The following is an 18,873-nucleotide window of genomic DNA, read 5'->3' on the forward strand; positions in this document are numbered from 1 at the left end:
GAGAGCAGCTGGCTGTGGATGAGCCTCTAAGACAGAAGGGGCCAGAAGACCCTGTCCAGGGCCCAATTCCCTGGGAGCCGATTCCCAGCCCCCATGAGTCCTCCCCAGGACAGAGTGAGACTGAGGCACTGAGATGTCAAGAAGCAAATAACAGGCAAAGGCAAAACCATCTGGGCCACTTCTATCCCTCCTCCTCCCCTGGATTACTCCCTCCTGCCCTGGGAGATGAAGGGGAAGATGGAGAAGCTCTCTGCTCAGTAGATCAAAAGGAACACACAGGGAACCGGAGCAGTGCATTCTGTGAAGAAGTCGCTCCTTCGGGTTTGAGAGTGGCGTCCCTTGACTCCCTGAGAAGAAAAGTCTGCTGCCAGCCTGCCTGGTAGATGATATCAAGTAGCAGAAGTACATGATCAAGAGCAATGGCAGGTGGAATACCAAGGCAACCAGTCAGGAGTGTGCTCTGCTTGGAAAGGGATCCCCAGAAAGAGTCCCCAGGAAGGATACTGATATCAGATCTTATTTGGGATGCTTTAGAAAGGACAATTTAAAACCAAGAAGCCATAGTTATGTCTTGACCTTGATGTGGGTAAAACTGTGGAGGCCTACATGCACTGGGCTGGGGGGGGGGGGCGGGGCGGGGAGTCAGGCAGCAAGATCAGAATCCCAGTGCCTCTTGGGTTTTAGCAACAAAAGAGCCCAGAAGCTCCCCTAGGATGCTTCCCTGTACAGAGCCCAGACCAATGCAAGCCTAGCATAAAAGGAGACCCAGTCAGAGATCCCCAAGCACCACATGCCTGGAATCCTGGAGCCATGGAAGGAGCAGGCTTCTCAGGCAGCCGCTGACTTGTTTTGATGGCCAGCAGACATTCCTGTCCCACAGGTTGGTGACTCGGGGCCTACAGTGTAGGCAGGAAGCTAAAGCCTTCAGGGTCATAAATGTCCTCATGGAGACCTCCCACTCAGCTCTGAGAATCGGCTGCCACCAACAGCCTGCTCAAAAGGTACTCAGACTTTCTAGTAACTATTTACTCACCCAACCTGTGGGATGACATAATTCATGCCAAATAAATGTGCAGACATGGATATCACTTATCTGATGTGATATCCAAATGGTACTGGCTCGCAATACAGTACTATCAAAAGACAAAAGATGGGGCTAAACTGGATCTTTTAGGATAAAAGGGCATTCACTTGGAACCCTTACTGGCATGGGCCTGAGCAGATCTAGGAAAGAGATCAAAGTGGCCAGTTTCTGAATCAAGAGACTTGCCCACCATCCACTTAGCACCTGCGAAGGCACTGAGCCAGTAGGTACCCTGGGTGGGGGCAGGGTACAAAGGTGATAGTAAGTCATCCCCTGCCCTCGAGGACCCAAGCAAGGAGAAGGTAAGGTAGGACGCATATCCTCAAAGCCCAGCACAACATCCTGGCAAAGTACAAAATGCCACAAGCACTGAAAGAAAGGTCATATCCAGTACAGAGAAATCAGGAAAGCTTCATTCTCAATAGGTCTGAAAGGTGGGGGAATGACTGACAAAGTCCAATGGGCCATTTATTTGATGACCTTGTTTCAAGGTCAAACCACAAGCCTGAGATTCTATTTCATCTGCCAAGTTGGGATTGATGTCTCTTTCCCACTCTCAGTTCCTTGGAAAAGCAGGTCTTAATAAAAGCCACATACTATTATTATCCTCAGGAGGAAAGCCAAGTGCAGAGTTCTGAGATTCCCACCCCCAGATCTGAGCCAAGCCCAAGCATGCAGAGAGACCAGCTCCGGCCAAGAACCAGCCCAGCCAATCCCCAGAGCTCTGGTGGGAAAGCTTTTAATTGGATAGCACTAATTTGAGTGGGTCCAGAGAAATCTGTCACGTGAGAATCGTTAGACCAGCTCACTACAGAGTCTTTCACTTGGCATATACGGGGGTGAGCCAAAGGGTGTCTGCTGCTATAACAATTATATGATACATGGTGTGGCCTCCTGAAAGCCTTCATTTTATTTCAAATCCCAGCCCTATTCTGACTTCCCTCTTCCAGACCTTCTTAGATTCTATAACTCAGATTTGATCATTGCTGCCCATACCTGGATTGACCATAGCTTCTGTATGGTGGCCCATATCTAGAATGACCAGATTGCCTGTGTACTTGGTCAAACAGTATAATTTCTCCCCTTTCTCTTCATTACACAACCAAGAGCCCTTTCTGAAATCATTTTGTTGACAGAGTGCTTTGAAGTTCCAGGCAGGATCTTTTGGCACTGGGCAATAGTCCTCACCCAAGGGGCAGAGACAGATTTCCTGGGGGCTGTGAGAACTGGGCTCTTGGTCCAGCACCATAAGGGAAGACTAGAGTAATTTTTTCTTATTATTGTGATATCACAGGAGCCCAGAGGTGACTTTATTTTCCTTCAGTATTGCAGCCCCAAGTAAGCCTTCCTCACCCAGCATGGCAGCCCCTTCCTCCATCATCACCTGCACCAACCCTCAGATGCTGCAGAAGGGCCTGGAGCACTTGAAGGGCTGAGAAAATTGTCCTGCAGTGCCTGGCCCTTTATCCTGGGACTTGTTTAAAGGAGAGTGTAAAAAAACACATGCAAGAAGTCAATGACTGTGTTTGGAAAGGTTCTATGATGGAAATCTAAAACCCTGAAATGAAAGAAAATCTCACCTGTAGCCACAAAAAGATTCAGTCTGACTCACAGGCTTGGAAACTGATATCCAAAAACAGCCTAGTTGGTAGGCCAGGAACTTCTCCACCTCCCACCAGACCCTGGGGCTCTCAACAGCTTTCCTCAGACCCACTCTGGGGAAAGAGCCTTTTCAGCCCTTCAGGCTAATGGAATCCTCATTAACAGCCCGCAGGAGGGGCCTGACTCTATTGATACAAAACAAAGGGGCCTCCTTGAGCCTCCCAAGGGAGTCCAAGCTGTGTTCCCAACCTCAGCTTTCATCCTGGCCCTTTGATCACTCTCCCCTCATCAGTCTGCACCTACTCTGGTTTTCTATTTGTTTCTTTCTTTACAAAATAAATGCCCCTGGAACAGCTCTAAGGATGACCAGCCAGAGTGAGTCTAGACTCTAGCCAGAACCAGCCCAAGGTGGAGGCATGCCATGAATCAGAAGAGTGAGGCTTGGGGCTGGAGAGAGCCACGTCTCCAACTCAGCTGGGGGCTGTGTCCTCTGTGGAGCAGGGTGAGAACTCCCACCTCTGAGCTGTGGCACAGCAAGCAATGTGTGTACAATGCTTGGTCCACAGCAGGCATGTGGTTCATTCCTGCAGCATGGCCCCTCTCACCCCATCTGTCTTCCCTGGACCAGCAGCTCTATAAACTCCCCTAGCCTCACAGTCTTCCCTTACAAACAGAACTCCTCCTTCCCCCAAATTTAGCAACCTAGGAACTCTCCTAGACTATCCAAAAGCAATTTGCCCCAGGGGTAACAAGTGCTCTGTCACCAGCCTGTTAAGACCCCTGGGGGTAAGAGAGTGAAAGTGTCACTTTGTTCCTTTTCATGGTCTTTATGCATTTTGGATCCACCAGACAGGATGATCTCTAAGCTGGTTGGCAGCCACAGCGGCTAATGTCTGCTGGACACTTTGTGTCCCAGGCACTATGAATGCCTTAAACCCATCCTCTCACCTGCTGACTTATCATCACAATCTTATGAGGTGAAGTCTATTGATACCCCACTTTACAGATGAAGAAATTAAGGTTTCCTGGCATTTGGGGACTGGCCTTAAGGTCACACAGCTCTTACAGGTGGCTTTGGGACACAAAACCAAGTGTGCTTCTGTTAGGAAACAGACATATGAGGATGGTGGGAATCCAAGGTTAAGGGCCCCTTCGAACGGGCCCACTGTACTGAACCCCACATGCTTTCCTTTCCAATAGGCAATTTACTGCAGCCCTTAGTGGACAGGATATGTTACATTCCTCAGCAAACTACCTGTTAACTGCAAGAGAAACGCAGGCCCAAGATAATGTTGACAAGAGGAACTCGGGATATTTTTGTGACCAGATCCTGAAACTCTGGGAGATAAGGGTCATTCCTCCTAACCATAAAATCTGTAAGAATGCATGGTTAAGAATCCAATTAGAACCTGCCAGCATGGGCCAAGGTGACCTAGAGTTGCCATGACAGTGGGATCTTGAAAGTCTGATGTCATCCTGCTGTCAGTCAAAAGTCAAGAGGTGAACCTGGGTGGGACTCTCTGGAAACTTCTCTGGGATCCCCAATAAAACTGGAGTGCAGGACAGGCACACTGTCTTTCTCCTCTCTGAGAGGACCCACTCTCTCCCTTGAGAATGTCCCTAACCCCTTTCCTATTCCTTCAGTAAACTCATTCCTATTACTCTGAGCAACATGTCTAAAATCTTTCTGATTTGATCACATGAGTCAGGGTTTGAAGAGAGGATCTTCACGCTGTCTTAGTTTTTCTAAAGTCCCCAGCTCTGTAACACTTTCAGCCCCAGCAAAAGCCACCATACGCTAAGCAAGAGTACTTAACTCACCTGATAGGAAAGGCCATCCTTCCGGGGGTTGAGGCCAATCTCCTCCATGGATGGGGTGTTCATCATTACCTCAGTCATCTCGGCCGATCTCAGATAGTCAGGGCTGCCAAGAAATCCAGACCAACAGTCAACAAATGCATGCATTTTCCTCCTCTGAGCCTTCACTTGCTGTGAGACCAGGGGAATCTCTGGAGGCAGGATAAGAGGTGCTCAAAACAATGCTTGCACCAAAACAAGCTCACACGCTTCCAAACCTTCCAAACCCATAGCACCAGGGCCCTTGTCCAGTCCAGTGACAAAGTTCCATCTGCAAACCTTCTTCTTCTGACTCTCCTGAATATTATAGTCCCATCTAAGACAGGGCAACCCTGAATTTTTCTTTAAAGACAGAACTAGAATAAACCACAACAGTAGGTGGCTGAGTCCATGTATCCATATTAAAACCAATTCAGCCAGGTCTTCCCTCCACCCCTCCACTTAAAAACAAAAGTAATCCTTGTGTGAATTTCCAAAGGGGAACTGCATGTTATTATTACATAATAACAATAATAGGCCAGCCTCAGGGAGACAAAGTCCAATCCTGCTGCCTTCCTAAATGTCTCTGTCTGTCTAGTGCTCCTTTTGGCAAAATGTCCCACTTAAAGCCCCAAGGGGTCAGCTTTTCTGCAAGCTTCACATCTGCCATCCAACCCCCTTCTTTAGCCCCAGCGGCAGCAGCTGCAAGCTCGCAGCTTGAAAAACATCCCCTGGATTAAAAAGCCTTAAGGATACTGGGACTCTGATTGCAAAGGAAATTTCCAGAGGGGCCAAGCTGGCCCACCAATTGCAGACATGTGAAAGTGCTTTGTACTCTCTAAGCAGGATACAAATGTTCCATTATCCTTGCACAAGCCATGGGCACACACAGGGTCCTGTATGCATAATGCCAAACCCACATACCAAATCCAGGTACCCGCTACACAATACCCAGCATTTTCACCATTATGTCTGTGCACATGGTTTAAAAAAAAGAAAAAAAAAGTGAGGCATGCTTTAGAGACTATATCTAAGGAAGCAGTGATACCAGACTCCTCTTCATTTTTTAGTTACTACACAGAGTAGAAATGGTTTTGGAAGCAGAAGCAATAGGTTCTTGTCTAGGCTCTGCTGCTTAAGAGTGCATGATCCTGAACAAGTGTATAACCTCTGAGCCACAGGTGCCCTGTTTGTTACTAAGATGTTATGTTAAGGGCTAAGGTCTGGGTAAAACTGTTGCAGACTGTGAAGACCTGATCAATAAAATAACCCTGAACTTTAATTTTTCAGGAGCTAATATCCCTGAGGGGCCTTAACACCTTGCAAAATTTTGACCAGAGGCACAAAGCCTCCACCAACCTTCAAAGTCTCACCTATAAGGCACCTGGATACCTGCACACTATTAGGGGATAGAGGGGCAGGGCTTCCGGAAGAGAGGGGTGTACAAGCCTCGGGGGTGGGGGGATTTTTACTTTGTTCTGAGAGTTCAGTCCCCTCTCTAAACAGAGGCCGGTTGTGATGGGGGAGGGGAGACTAAGAGAAGATGCTGGATTTAGATTGAAAGGCTGGAACCTCCCTCCAAGAGGCAAGTCCCTCCCGGGTCCTGGAAAGGCTGCCGCTGACCCTCAAAAGAAAAAAAAAAGTACCAGGGAAGCACCCACAGGGCTAACGCTCGGTTCTTCACCTGATATGAGGCGCTGTCCCCGCTCGGGGCTGTGGCGCGGGCCCAAAAAGTTGAAGTGAGAAGTATGAACTTTCCGGTTCCTGGGCTCGGCTGCGCTTGGAATAGGGCTGCGCCGAGGCTGGAACCCGCTTTCCCCTGGCTGGGAGGGAGCCTGTCCCTAACCCCGGCCGGGCTTCGCACGCCCGCACCTGAAAGCGTGTTCCGGGGCCACCCGCACTCGTCCCCCCTCCTCCACCTCGGCCACTCCTCCACTTTGCTTAGCTCAGGAAGGAAGAAGCAGCCGGCGCGCACGTCCCAGCAACCAGGGGCCTCTCTGCATCCTTCCTATCCCCCATCGCCCGCCAGGGGCAAATCTCTGCCGCCCCCAGCCCCCGCCCCGGCTCCTTCCATTTCTGCACCGCGAGAGAGACTTCTCACTTAAAGGCGAATGGGATCTTAGGGACTATGCAGAGGGCAGGGGTCGAGGAGGGTGCAGCGTGTGCCCTGCTGCTTGTGGCTTACGTGTGGGGAGCGCGCCCCCCTCCCTTCCCCGGAGCTCTGCAAACGCCACGGCTGCACCAGCTCAGCCCCGCTGCAGCCGGCCTCGACGCCGAGACTTGCATGCAAACAAAAAAGAAAAAGGGGAGGGGCTCTGGGAGAGAAGAGCCCCCTGCGCCAGGGTGGGCGCGCGCTCCTGCAGACTCCGCATAAGGGGTTTCATTACCCGGGTTTCGTTGGGACCCCAGGCTCTCCCCACCCACCACCACCACCACACACCACCCTCCAGCCGTCACTTAAGTGAAGGCTCCGAGTTCACTTCCTTTGTCTGGATGCTCTCAGCACCACCTCCCCCCACCCCCACCTTTGCAACCTTGACGCTGACTCCTTCAGGGGCTCCCGGCGGCGGGTTAGCGCTAGGCGCTAGTGTCATCGGAGCCCGCACGAGCGGGTGCCCGGGCCCCGAAGCCTCGGTCTTTAGACCGGCGCCCGCCGCAGGCGCAGGATACTCACCAGTGAATGGGGAAATATACAGACATGAAGTCCTAGGGAAAGCTGACCCACGCCCTTGTGATTTAAAAACGGTCACTGCGTCCCGAGTGAGGTTGACACGGGCGCAAACGGGCGCGGCAGAGGCCGAGCGCGAGCACTGGGCATTCGCCGGTACGCCTTTCCCAGACAGCCCGGCTGCCAGCGGCGTCGGCGGTGCAGACCGAGCGCCCTGCTCTTCACCGAGCTCCGGCTCCCACAAAGAGCCGGGGAAGCTGTATTTATAGGGGAGGGGGCGGGGTTTGGCCCCGAGAGGCCCCGCCCTTCCTCGCCCACTCCTGGAATAACGTCACCAAAATCATGAATGGCTTCAGCGCTCGCAGCTCCCGCGGGCGGCGACTCGGGGGCGCGCTGAGCTCTGTTCCCCGAGGGCCGTGGTTTGCTGCAGCTCGGAGCACTGCCCCCTGCCCACGACTCACACACACGCACACACGCACGCACCCGGCTGGAGTTCAATGTCAACGTCGCTTCCTGCTCACAAACCCGTAGGCATCCGCAGCCCCCTTCCTGCGCACACCCGGGGACTCCAAGGCAGCACCGTTGAGCGTGCGGAGGGTTCGGGACGTGACTGCCCAGGTTGCACCGAAGGAGGGCGCCATTCCTCCACCCGGCGGGCCGCTTGGCCCCGCGCCCTCCCTGGCACCCACTCACCGTCCCCAGCCCACACTCAGGACCCCTCTTCAGCGGTCCTCTCCCAAAGTAGGCCTCCCTTTGGAATCGTCCTCTGCCGCACCGCGATCGCGGCGCCAGACTTGCGACCCTTCCATCCTGGACTAGCAGCGTGGAAAGGAGAGCATCACCAATAAACGCTGTGGGTAGGCAGAAGAGACAGGGAGTCGGGGACCCAGTGCCTGCGGGGTCGCAAGATTTGCGAGGAACTGGTCCGCAGCCTTGGGATCCATGGAGGGTTTTGTTTGTGGGAGAAAGGATGTGGTGTCATTCTTGGGTTATTTCACTGGACAGGAGCGCGCGGACACACACACACACACACACACACACACATCACACACACGGTCCATGGTGCGGGTAGGAGGTGCGAGTGGGCGGTGCTCGAGCGCGCACCACTAGTCTTGGATCCCGTATCTGCTCCAAGGAGTCGCTGTATAACAGCGTAAACAAAGAGCTTCAGAGCAACGCTTCCCACACTGCCCAGGAATTGCAGCTCCGGGTCTGTCCAGGCCTTCGCGCTGCTTAGCCCCCACAGCCACTGCATTCTGTGACCTCTACGTCAATTACTCCTACAAAATAGCTTTACGTATTTTACCTATAAAATAACTTGAGCTATGTGTACACAGGGCTGGGAAAGGGTGGGGGGTGGCTCTCAAAAAACTGAGCAAAAATAATTATCTTGGAAGTATAAGTCAGCTCTTTGAAGAAAAGGCAGTGAATGTATTGAGTGGGACGAGGGAGTCATCAGGTAAAAATGATGATGGGATTAATGGTAAGGGTTTAACAGTGTCAGGGCTTGAGGAATCTGAAAGAGGGGGCCCTCATAATTTTCATCAGTTTTCCCCAAACTCAATTTCAATAAAAATAATCATTAAGAGTAATTTTAAAATAACGGTGCTATTATCAGTCATTCATATATTCACCTGGAATAAAAAGTGTGCTTCTTGATAAAATATGGCTTCAACCAGAAAATTTAGGATCTTGTCCCTATCCCCCAAACGAGAGCAAGAGCTGGTTTGTCCTGCAAGGCACCACCTGTGTGCAGCAGGGTTGGGGTTGGTGTCCTGATGGAGGGCCACTCTTTATGGTCAGACGGTAATGGAGATGTTCCAGGTGTGGGGTTACTGCGAAGAGAAGGGCTTTTTATGCCTTTTGTAAAGGGTGGGGAAGCTCCTCAATGTCACTGACTGGGTATGACATGTTGTCATCTGGGGTGTCAAAAGGGAAGCCAGTGCTTGAAGATCTGGTTTCCTACTGGGACTTTCCAAGGCCCTCCCAGGAGGATGCCTGAACCAGGCCCTGGGGTGAGCAGGATGGAAGCCTTCTGCCATATCTCCCCAGGAACATTCCCTGGCAAGGCCTGCGATGAAAGGTTGTCACATCAATTTTACATATAATAGATACACTTTCATATTTATGAATAATGTCATAAAATTTTTAAAACTTAGAAAAACCCACCTCATTTACACCCCCCACACCCCCACTCGTATCTTAAGTTGAAATGGGCTCCTTTTGGAGAAGAGGGTAGGAAGGAAGGCCTTCACCAGAAGTGATCTGGCCTTTGGGAGAATTCCTTACATTAGAGGTCACTGAGGCAATTATCTGATGCCTACACTTTAGAAAATTTTGCTCACTTTACCTAAATTTCACCGGTCAGTAAATTAGAGTGGAAAATAAGCCTTTGGTTGTGTCCCCTAAATGAAAATATGGAGACATGGTGCTGAACTTGATACAACTAACAAGCAGCCATTTCTCAACCATACTTTGTATAGCGCTTTTCAGTTTTGCAAAGCATTTTCAACACTTTGGTTTCAAAGAATGTAAGAATGTGACAAGATTATGACTGCACAACTTCAGAGTCCCCATATGTGCAAACTGAGGCTGAAATAAATTAGGACACTTGCTAAAGATCATACAGTTAGAAAGGGTTGGTCTGGCTCTGGCCCTCAGGGGTTGCAGACACACCCAGGTTTCCACTCTGTTACATGCTCTCCATCATTGAATTTCCTTCATTTCTCTGAAGATACAGAGCATTTTAACAGGCACAATGACCTTTCTTTCCAGTGCCCTAGGAGATAGGTTTCTATCCCTGCTGCCTTTGAATAAATGAAGGAATAGAAACTCAATCAAATGAAGTTGCTTAGAGTTCCAGAACCTTAGAGCTGAAAGAGACCTTCCAAATCACCTCGTCCAGTCTCCTCATTTTACAGGTGAGAAGACACTTAAGAGATTAAATGGCATGTCCAAGGTCACCAGACTATTAAGTGGTATAGGTGGAACCTGGGCCTTCGAACTGCTGGTCAAATGTTGTTTCCACTCTAACACTTCGCTGTGCACTGTGTTTGCCAAGGAGTCAGCAGCAAAGGTCAAACACCACCTCCATCCGTCACCCACATTTATTGAACATCATCTACTATATGCATATCAGTGAACTCAACACCCAGTCAGAGTTCTCTGACTCCCTCCCTTCTCCCACATTTGTCCTGAGGGATGGAAGGGTTGATTTGCAATTCACTTTCAATAATAATCCAGGCATAATCAGAAGCACCTTGCTTTCCAATATTACACAAGTCCAGTTGTTGAGCTCCTTCTCTACCTTGCCGAAATGAATACTTTTTAAAAGAAGACTAAAGCTAATGAACTTAAGATCTTATTAGAGTTATCTTAGTTATAACTGTGCCGGTATGCAAGGCATGTAGCTATTTTTCATCTAGTTAAAAAAAGAGAGATCACTATCTAAATTCATTTAGCAACATATTCTCACATGGTATCTCTCTCTGACTTGCAAAGACAGTATTGTATTAAATTTTTCTAGTAGCAGTGAAGCTGGTACTTTGGTTAGTACTTTGGGTAGGTTATAAAGTACTTCACGAAGTAGCTTTTGACCTTAGGAAAATAGGGAAGGAAGGGGTGACATTTGCTGCAGTGAACCCAGATCTGTTACATTTATGCCTCCCTACAACTTGGACACCGTCACTACTGCTCCACTTCACAGATGAAGAAGTCAAGGCTCTAGAAAATGAGTAATTGGTTATGGCACCTGGCACTCAAATGGCTGAACCAAATTTTGACTCTGGAGCTTCCTGGTTACAAAGCCTATGTTTTTTTTCTGTTGTTTTTTTTTTTTCCACAAAACAACACTTATTGTGGCCTCTGTGGTTTTGTTTGTTTTAATAGCTAAACTACGAATTTTACACAAAACTGTTGGTTCCAAGAGCAAAGACCAGGACTCCTGGTATCCATCCAGTAGGGCAGGGAAGGCAGAATAAATTAGTTTCCCACTCTGGGAATCTGGGAGCTTCTTAAAGATATCAGTCAAAGGTTTGAGGTTTAAAAAATAAAAGTGAGTAGGAGAGGGGAGTTTGTAGCCAATTTTTGGTGAAACTCATTTGAGTACATAAGAAATCTGAAAGGCAAGAATGTGTGTGGGTTGATGTGGGGATAAAATGAGACAGTGTTGTGAAAACACTTGGTAAACTGGAAAGCACTGAGCAGATGAGGGCTTGTTTTTAGGCTGTTTGGGGGTAACAGGGAGCCCAGCAGAGGTAATTGTATCCGCTTCGGATTTTTTTACTCATGTCAGTCACAGGCCACCCCATTTCCCTCTGAAGTCCCTTATGGATGTTTCCAGGTTTTAGGAAGCAGACATCAGAGGCAAGCAGCGATGTTCTGCCTGGTGGCCACTACTGTGGTCCCAGTGTCCCAGCATCTTCTTCAAACATCCTCCAGTATCTCGCAGATACTGTGTCCATCTGGATACAAGGCATGCAATGAACACACAGGTCTGAGAATATGTGTGCCTTCCCACCTCAGCCATTGGGCAATTAGCAGTCAACAACACAAAGCAACCCAATTCCACCAGACTACACTCCTCCACCCTTCAACTTACTTTGCTGATCGTCTTCAGGAAAGATGCTGGAACTCTCTATGTCTCACACCCCTAAAGCAATCCAAGCAGACAGAAGAAATCTATTTTTTAGGTATCAGGGTGCTGATCAGGCTGAAAAAAGCTGCTTCTATAAATGCTCAAGCAAGGCCAGGCATGGTGGTGCATACCTGTAATCTCAGCAACTCCGGAGGCTGAAGCAGGAAGATCTTGAGTTCAAGGCCAGTCTCAGCAACTTATCGAGGCCCTAAACAACTTAGTGAGACCCTGTCTTAAAATAAAAGATAAAAAGGGCTGAGGATGTAGCTCAGTGGTTAAGCACCCCCAAGTTCAATCCCCAGTACCAAAAGAAGAAAAAAAATGCTCAAGAGAAAGAGTTCTTTGCATCTTAGCATCAGGACTCTGCAGCCCAATACAAAGCCTGAGGATCCTCCTGCCATATCCCCTCTCATAAGGTGCTGCTTTCTTTCCATCCAGACTCCTCTCACCCCCCAAAGAAGCCTGGGATCTGGCTGCCTATGAACTTGCCTTCCCAAATATCAAAGAGATTCAGCCCTGGTTTTTCCTTTATTTCTGTCAAGGGGCCTTTGAAGCAAAGGGATTTTCTGAGTGGGGGTGGGGGGGGAAATAACTCTATGGAATCTTTAGGGTCCAGGCCCTAAAAGAAAACACTTCAACTGGAACCAGTTCAAGGCTCTCATGTCCAATTAAGGAAAGACTCACATTCCTGTGCTAGCTCTGGCTCTGTCTTGCTTTCTCTCTTTCCACATCCACACAGGAATGCAGTTCCACAGCCAGAAAAGAGAGGTTACTATCACCAAGCTATGGATAGCATAGCAAAGTGATCCCTGGGCTGGCCGGGTCCCTCCGGAATGAGACAAAGAGCACCAGACTACAAGACAACGCAAGCTCCTTCCTACCACCCGGCTGCCCCCTTACCTCCCCCAGGTCACTGGTCGACCTTCACCGTACCTGTGGGGTTATGAAATAAAAGAAGAAAACATCACAGCCGTTTCCCACGGAGAAGCACACTTTCAGTTTTCTTTTCAAGCACACGGGGTGTCAGCTAGCTTCCTCCTGGGCAGCTAGTCCCCGCCGATTTCACACCCACCGCCCCTGCTTAGAGGAGCGAGCAGTGTGCAATGCCCCAGAGATGGCTCCCCCTGAGCACCTCACAGGTGCCTGCCAAGCCATAACCAGTAACCCGAGCCCGCTGGAGTCCCCGGTGTATTTCACACCCACACTGCACCCGCCTGCGGATCCGATAGCTGGGTCCATATTATACCTTCCTGCCCTTTCAACACCAATTCCAGTCAGCATTAGCACCTCCTAAGTGGCAGGCAGGTGGCTGCGTTCACAAGGAATTAAGTTAGGAGAACTTACTTTCTCTCCCATCTTTATTACCCTCAAAACAACCCCAAATAAACACAGAGTCTGCATGAGCATAGCGTGCCTGCCGGGTGGACACAGGCTGAGGACAAATTCCTAAGCTGAGTTAGTGATGCCCCCAAGAATTGGAAAGCTAAGGGGAAATGGCACAGATGTCATGCAAGTGCAGTCAGTAGGAGAGTCCACCCCCTCTGCCCTTCCAACATGATTTGCAACCTGAATTCCTGTTGCAAAGAAATGAGGGACTGAGTCTGGTGCTCAGCATGGTGTCAGGCACTGGGGAGATGGGACTGAGATGCCAGCTCCCTCTAATACCCTATGATTGCTGCAAAAGAGACACGTGACCATGGGTGAGGCAATGATTAGTTTTGACTCAGCACAGGGTCAGGGAAAAGGGTGCTGACCATCAGAGTATAAGCTCTGCAAAGGTAAGAACTAGACCTGTTGGTATACTGCTATACCTCACCACTTGGCACACAGTAGGTGCTCAATAAATACCTGTTGACTGAATGGTGGCAGGAAAAGCTAAAGGGCGAGCAGTCTTGCCCCCCAAAACAGCACAAGCAAAGGCTCATGCTGGGAGCTAGGAGTGAGCAGAGAAGTATCTAGACCTTGGGAGGAAGCAGCGGAGACTCCTATGACCCCAAGTCTACATGCTAACAAGAATAGCCATTAGGAAAGGGCCTTGTCCTCTGCGGAAGGGACAAATCAATGCAGTTTCCCTGCCTGCTGTGTTACCTGGGCTACTACCAGCTTCTCTTCCAGCTGGAAGGGGCCTCCCCAGAAGTGTTAAGTAGGTCAAATTGAGTTTATGTGACACATGTCTTCTGAGACTTCCCCTCTGGTGTCACACCTCTCTGCAGCCTGTCCCAGGTGCCTGACCTCAGGAACTTGATGTTCCTTTCAAACAGCCTCCCAAGCTCCAAGGCACCCTTTTCTCTTCCACTGAAATTTCCATCCTGCAGCTTCCTAAGCTCAGGCAGCTGCCAGTCGAGAGAACTGGATCTGACAAATACATTTGCACTATTGGGAGAACCACAGGCCACCTACCTCGGAGGCTTTGCTTGGTCTAAGGGTGGCGTTTCAGGCAGGGTGAGTGCAAGAAGGGAGAACTCTCTGGTGCAGGAGGTGGTTGGTGCTATGATGACAGAGAGAAGGGAGGGAGTCACTTGGAAGGTCTGGGGCAGGTGCCAGCAGCTGGCACATGTGTGAGACAGCTTTCCTCATTGGTCACTGTCCTTCCGGAGGGATCTGATTGGAATCCTTGACCCCAGCTCTAATGTGATGACAGCATTTTAGTGCATTAGCTCTAATGATTAACGGAGAAGGATAAAAGGTCCAGGCAGATCATTTTATTCCTTCTCAGGAAGAAGAGGCAGACCAAAGGAATTCTTCCAAGTGAGCCTCCAAGTGCCCAGTGCTCTCACCCAGGGACGCACCAGCAGAGGTGGCTCTGGCCTCACTGTGGAAGTCCTGGGCCAGTCTGAGTAGATACCAATGACAAGCCATTCCTGTGACAGACGTACTTGCCTTGTCATAGCCCAGGGATGTTTCAGAGCCCAGGGAGCAGGTGGAGTGGCAGACTTTGCACTGAGCTAACTCTTTGGCCCTCACCTTCTGAGAATGCTGGGGGAGCTGGCCACCCACACACCACCCACCTTTACAGAGGGCTTTTACCTTCAGGACCACCTGGGGAGACCTGCCTTGCACTTGTGAGCACCTGGCTCTCTTGCTGGTTCTCATCAGGAGAGGAAAAGCAGAAAGATAGAAAGTGATGTTCCCAAGATGTTTCTACTCATTCTTTAGTGCCTCTGGTGTTATTACTGGAAAAGCTGGAACATTCTCTGATTTGAGTCTTCCTGGGTTGGGGGACATTCCCTACTCCTAACCACCTGCCCTGCCCCCCTTAACCTGGTGGCTACAGAGTGTACCAATGAAAGCACTGGCTCGCTTGCTTCCAGCTCCTCCCATCATACATACTCCTTAGTGTCATATTCTCTTTTCTTGCCTTCATATCCAGGACCCTTCTACAACCTTCCTCAATGCTTACTTCTTTCTCCATTTAAAAAGAAGAAAATATAAAATGAATGGGTTACACACCAGATATGGTGTTGGTTACCTGGCATTCCTGATAAGGACCAACAGGTCCCTTCCCTGGTCAGGCCCCAGTTTCCTCATCTGTAACTTGGGGCTGATATTCCCTGACCTCAGCTTATGATGCAGTAAAGGTACAATGTGTCAAGCACTCGGCTTCCTTAACAGAAAGGTACAGTATTAAATTATCCTCTGTTGGACTTGCTTGAAGGCAAACGGCAGAAAGAAGGAAAAGTGAAACCTGCGGTGACTCTTTCATTTTGCTACTTGTAGCAGGAAAGCATAGCAAAGGCTGAAAAGCGCTTTCTGAGGAGAGGCCAAGCCAGTTCTTTGAGAAGACGAGGATGCTCAGCAGAACAGCTGAAACCCCTTCTCTCCCCTGAAGCACCTTTTTGGGTGTTTTTGTCCTGGGTCTCACACTTGCCAACACCCTGTCTACAATCACACAGAACCATGACATGCTGCATCTATGTGACAGTACAGGGAGGCTATACTAGTCCATGTTGGCAGGTATGTGGTCCCCCACCACCATAGCCTGCCTCTCTGGGCCATGCACTGGGTCATGAGCATTTCCTTCGGCATCTTAACAACTCAGGAGTATCAAGAAATACCCCTGTATCCAGTGCCAGAAGTCACCCGGCTCTTCTTTTGTTCTTAGGACCTCCATGTGTCTGCACAGGCACAAACACTTACACGCCAGGGGCATCTCAGCACTTGAACAAGTGCTCTATTTTTCTGGGCCTAAACTAGGGGACAAACTCTGATCTCAACCCAAATAGAAACAGAAGCTTCTCCAGTTCACATTTTACCACCTTTTGTTTGTGTTTGGGTATCTATTGCAGGCAGCAACCAACACCAGTGTCTTCGGGAAACAGGTGCAAGAGAGAGGCCTGGCTCCAAAAGGGCATTCCTGTCCTCCTGGAGAGCGAAGCCTCCTGTGATGGGCAGCAGCAGGGGGCTTCACTGTCACAGGTTGTATGCGGTCATGAGTGTCTAATAGGAAGAAAGGAGGGGGCTGCCAAGGGGACTGTTGCAATGCCCCATGAGGGACAGAATGTTAGTGGGGGATGTGGGCAGTGGCGGGAGGCAATGCTATGACAGAGCTTCAGAACTTCGGACATGTTTGAATGTGGCTACAGGAGGGAGAGGGAGTTGGAACAGGCTTGGAGATCTTGAGTTTGGATGGCTGAAAAGTGGCAATCCCACCTGGAAAAGCAAAGTCCAGAGGGGGCTGGTTTTGGAGCAGAGGGTCAAGCCTGTTTGAGACAGGTGGAGCTTCCATGTGATGACCATCCACAGAGTAGCAGCTATGGGTCCCAGTGTGGTCAAACCTCTCATGCTCACTGGTCCAGCTCTTGGGTCCATGGCGCTGAGGCTTCAGGTTAGAGATCATGGGCCTGGCAAGTGTCTTCACCATGGGTGATGGGACTGTGGTGCAGACTGGTTTCTGCAGAAGCAGATGATGAGATTAGGCTTTGGATTGATGCCTGCAAAATGGAGGGGAAGAAGCCAAAGGCGGCGCAGAGAAAGAGGTCCGAATGAGATGCAGGCCTAGCAAGTGTCGGCCAATTGTGCCAGGAGCTTTGAAGCAAATATTAGCTGTCAGAGTGATCTGCACTGAGGCGGAGTGCCTGGGTCTTTGTGGCCCTGACACCCTCAGTCCATGCCACGGGCTCTCCTGTAAAGGGTGGCAGCTCTCGGCTGCTGTCAGACCTGGAAGGAGCTGAGAGCTGGAGGTCGTCGGCTGACCCCAGGCTGATCACTGCCAGCAGGTCCTCCCTTGAAAGGGATCTGGGTGGCACATTTCATGTCCTCCACAGAGGAGGACATTGCCTCTCCTCAGTCTGCCATGCACAGGGGGAAACAGGTTCGATGCCAGTCCAACCCTTCCACCTCGCAGGTGACAGGAAAGAGGCCCACAGAGGGGAGTTTCCTCTCCTGGGTTCCGACAGCGATGGTGAACCCAGGACCAGCACAAAGGCCTGGCTCCTCAGCCTCTGCTTGACCTGAGAGAGGAGACTGTTTTGTGCCGAGGGTCATAAGGGGAAGACTGTGGCTCCAGGCTATTTGGGGTGTGCCCTCCTTTTCAATGTCTGCAGCTCTTCTGGGGGCTCTAGTGACTTACTCCCCAAAGCACCGAATGAGGCCAGCACAAGACTTGAGGAGAAGACTGGGTTCACATTCCCAGACAGAATACTTCAAAGCCCCAAAACATTTTCTTTTGACCTGGGATGAAGTCATCTTCATCTGGAGTCATTCTAGAGTCTTCCATAATCATTCTTGCTGGACTAGGCATTGGTGTGGCGCTCAGCCTGTCTTGGGACCCTTATAGGAAACATGCCATGGAACTCCCCCTCGGATTTACTGAGGGCTTGAGGACATTCCATGACATTCCCTTTCTATGGGTGCAGTTAGAATGCTCATGGAGTCCCAGAGCTCGACTTGCTGACTGGTCACCAAGAGTCAGGTCTTCTAAGGGCCTGGAGGGAGTCTCACACTGTTCCCAATTTTCCTGAGTGAAGTGCATGGCCAGGATCAGTCAGTCAGGCTGCCCCACCCTTGCCATCCAGAGGTGATGCAAGTTCCTCCTTGGAAGCTGGGCTTGCACATTCTGGTTCTTCCAGGTATTTAAATATCTCCAGGTGGGTCATTCTGGTTATAGTTGCCTTTACTGTAGAGTTTCCACAGCTGGGGCATTTGTGGCCGCTGTTGTCCTCCAGTCCTGAATGGCCCTCACAAGGCATTCTTTCCTAGCTGACACATCAAAGCAACTCTTCCTGGTTTTAAAAATTTTCTCCATGGGTGTGTCCTACGGGTTAAGACATCAGCACAGGAGACTTGCAAACCAGACACATCCACCTTTCTGAGCAACTGTCTTTGAAGCCAGAGCTTCCCAGGCCAAACACGGATATCAAGGTCCCTGAATTCCTGTGCTTGGCCGTGAAGATTCTGTACAAAAGGGGATTACTCACTCCCAGGTGTTGAGAAGGCTGATCACCACAAGCAGACCACGCCCGTCTCTACCACAGGATGTCTATTATCCTTTGTCTTTGGGTTATTTCAGATCACCGGGAAGGGAGCAAAGGGAGCAAAGAAATCTCTTGGAAATGACATGTAGAAAGCATGAATTAACCTCCCTCTGCTTCCGTTTCCTTGCCTGCCAAGGTAGGGGTGGGGATAACAACACCCACCTTGCAGAGTCGGTATGAAGAGAGTTAAGAGAGATAAATGATAGAAAACACCTGGAGCAGCACCTGTAACCTGATTCAGGGCTCCTCAGATGGTAACTGGTTTGTGTAAAAATGTAGACTGTCATCTGAACAGTAAAACTGCTAATTCAGAGTGTCCCACAGATCTTGCATCATGCATTGTTGGCAACTATTAGGAAGGCAACCTCTGGCCATCCCCACCTGCTGAAACAAAACATTCATTTTAATGAGCTTCGGTATGTAACTACAAGCAAAACACAGTTTGAGAATCATAGACTTAAGGGACAGGAACTTTACCTTTGAACCTCATGGATTTGATGGCATTTCTCTTGGCAACCAACTGACAGTCTATAAATGGGTCCATCAATCAAATTAAGGCAATATTGATCTAACA

At 49.8% G+C, this 18,873-nt stretch overlaps 1 protein-coding gene across 3 annotated transcripts in view; it reads right to left on the reverse strand.

Annotated features, from left to right (window-relative positions):
• Lbh (LBH regulator of WNT signaling pathway) overlaps window positions 1-11,979 on the reverse strand; it is a 30,107-nt gene extending 18,128 nt beyond the window's left edge. The window contains exons 1-2 of one of the 3 annotated variants that reach the window (XM_015479802.2): window positions 11,958-11,979; window positions 4,508-4,610 (exon numbers count right to left, since the gene is read on the reverse strand). In XM_015479802.2, the coding sequence (XP_015335288.1) occupies window positions 4,508-4,585 (78 nt within the window). In that variant the 5' untranslated portion in view covers window positions 4,586-4,610; window positions 11,958-11,979. Of the gene's footprint in view, window positions 1-4,507; window positions 4,611-7,196; window positions 7,446-11,790; window positions 11,812-11,957 lie in introns of those variants that run through there. The other 2 variants (XM_015479800.2, XM_015479799.2) reach the window with 2 other exon arrangements.
• Between the last annotated feature and the right edge of the window lie 6,894 nt (window positions 11,980-18,873).

The sequence above is a fragment of the Marmota marmota genome, unplaced genomic scaffold, assembly GCF_001458135.2.
Source record: "Marmota marmota marmota unplaced genomic scaffold, marMar, whole genome shotgun sequence".
Taxonomy (NCBI): Eukaryota; Metazoa; Chordata; class Mammalia; order Rodentia; family Sciuridae; genus Marmota; species Marmota marmota.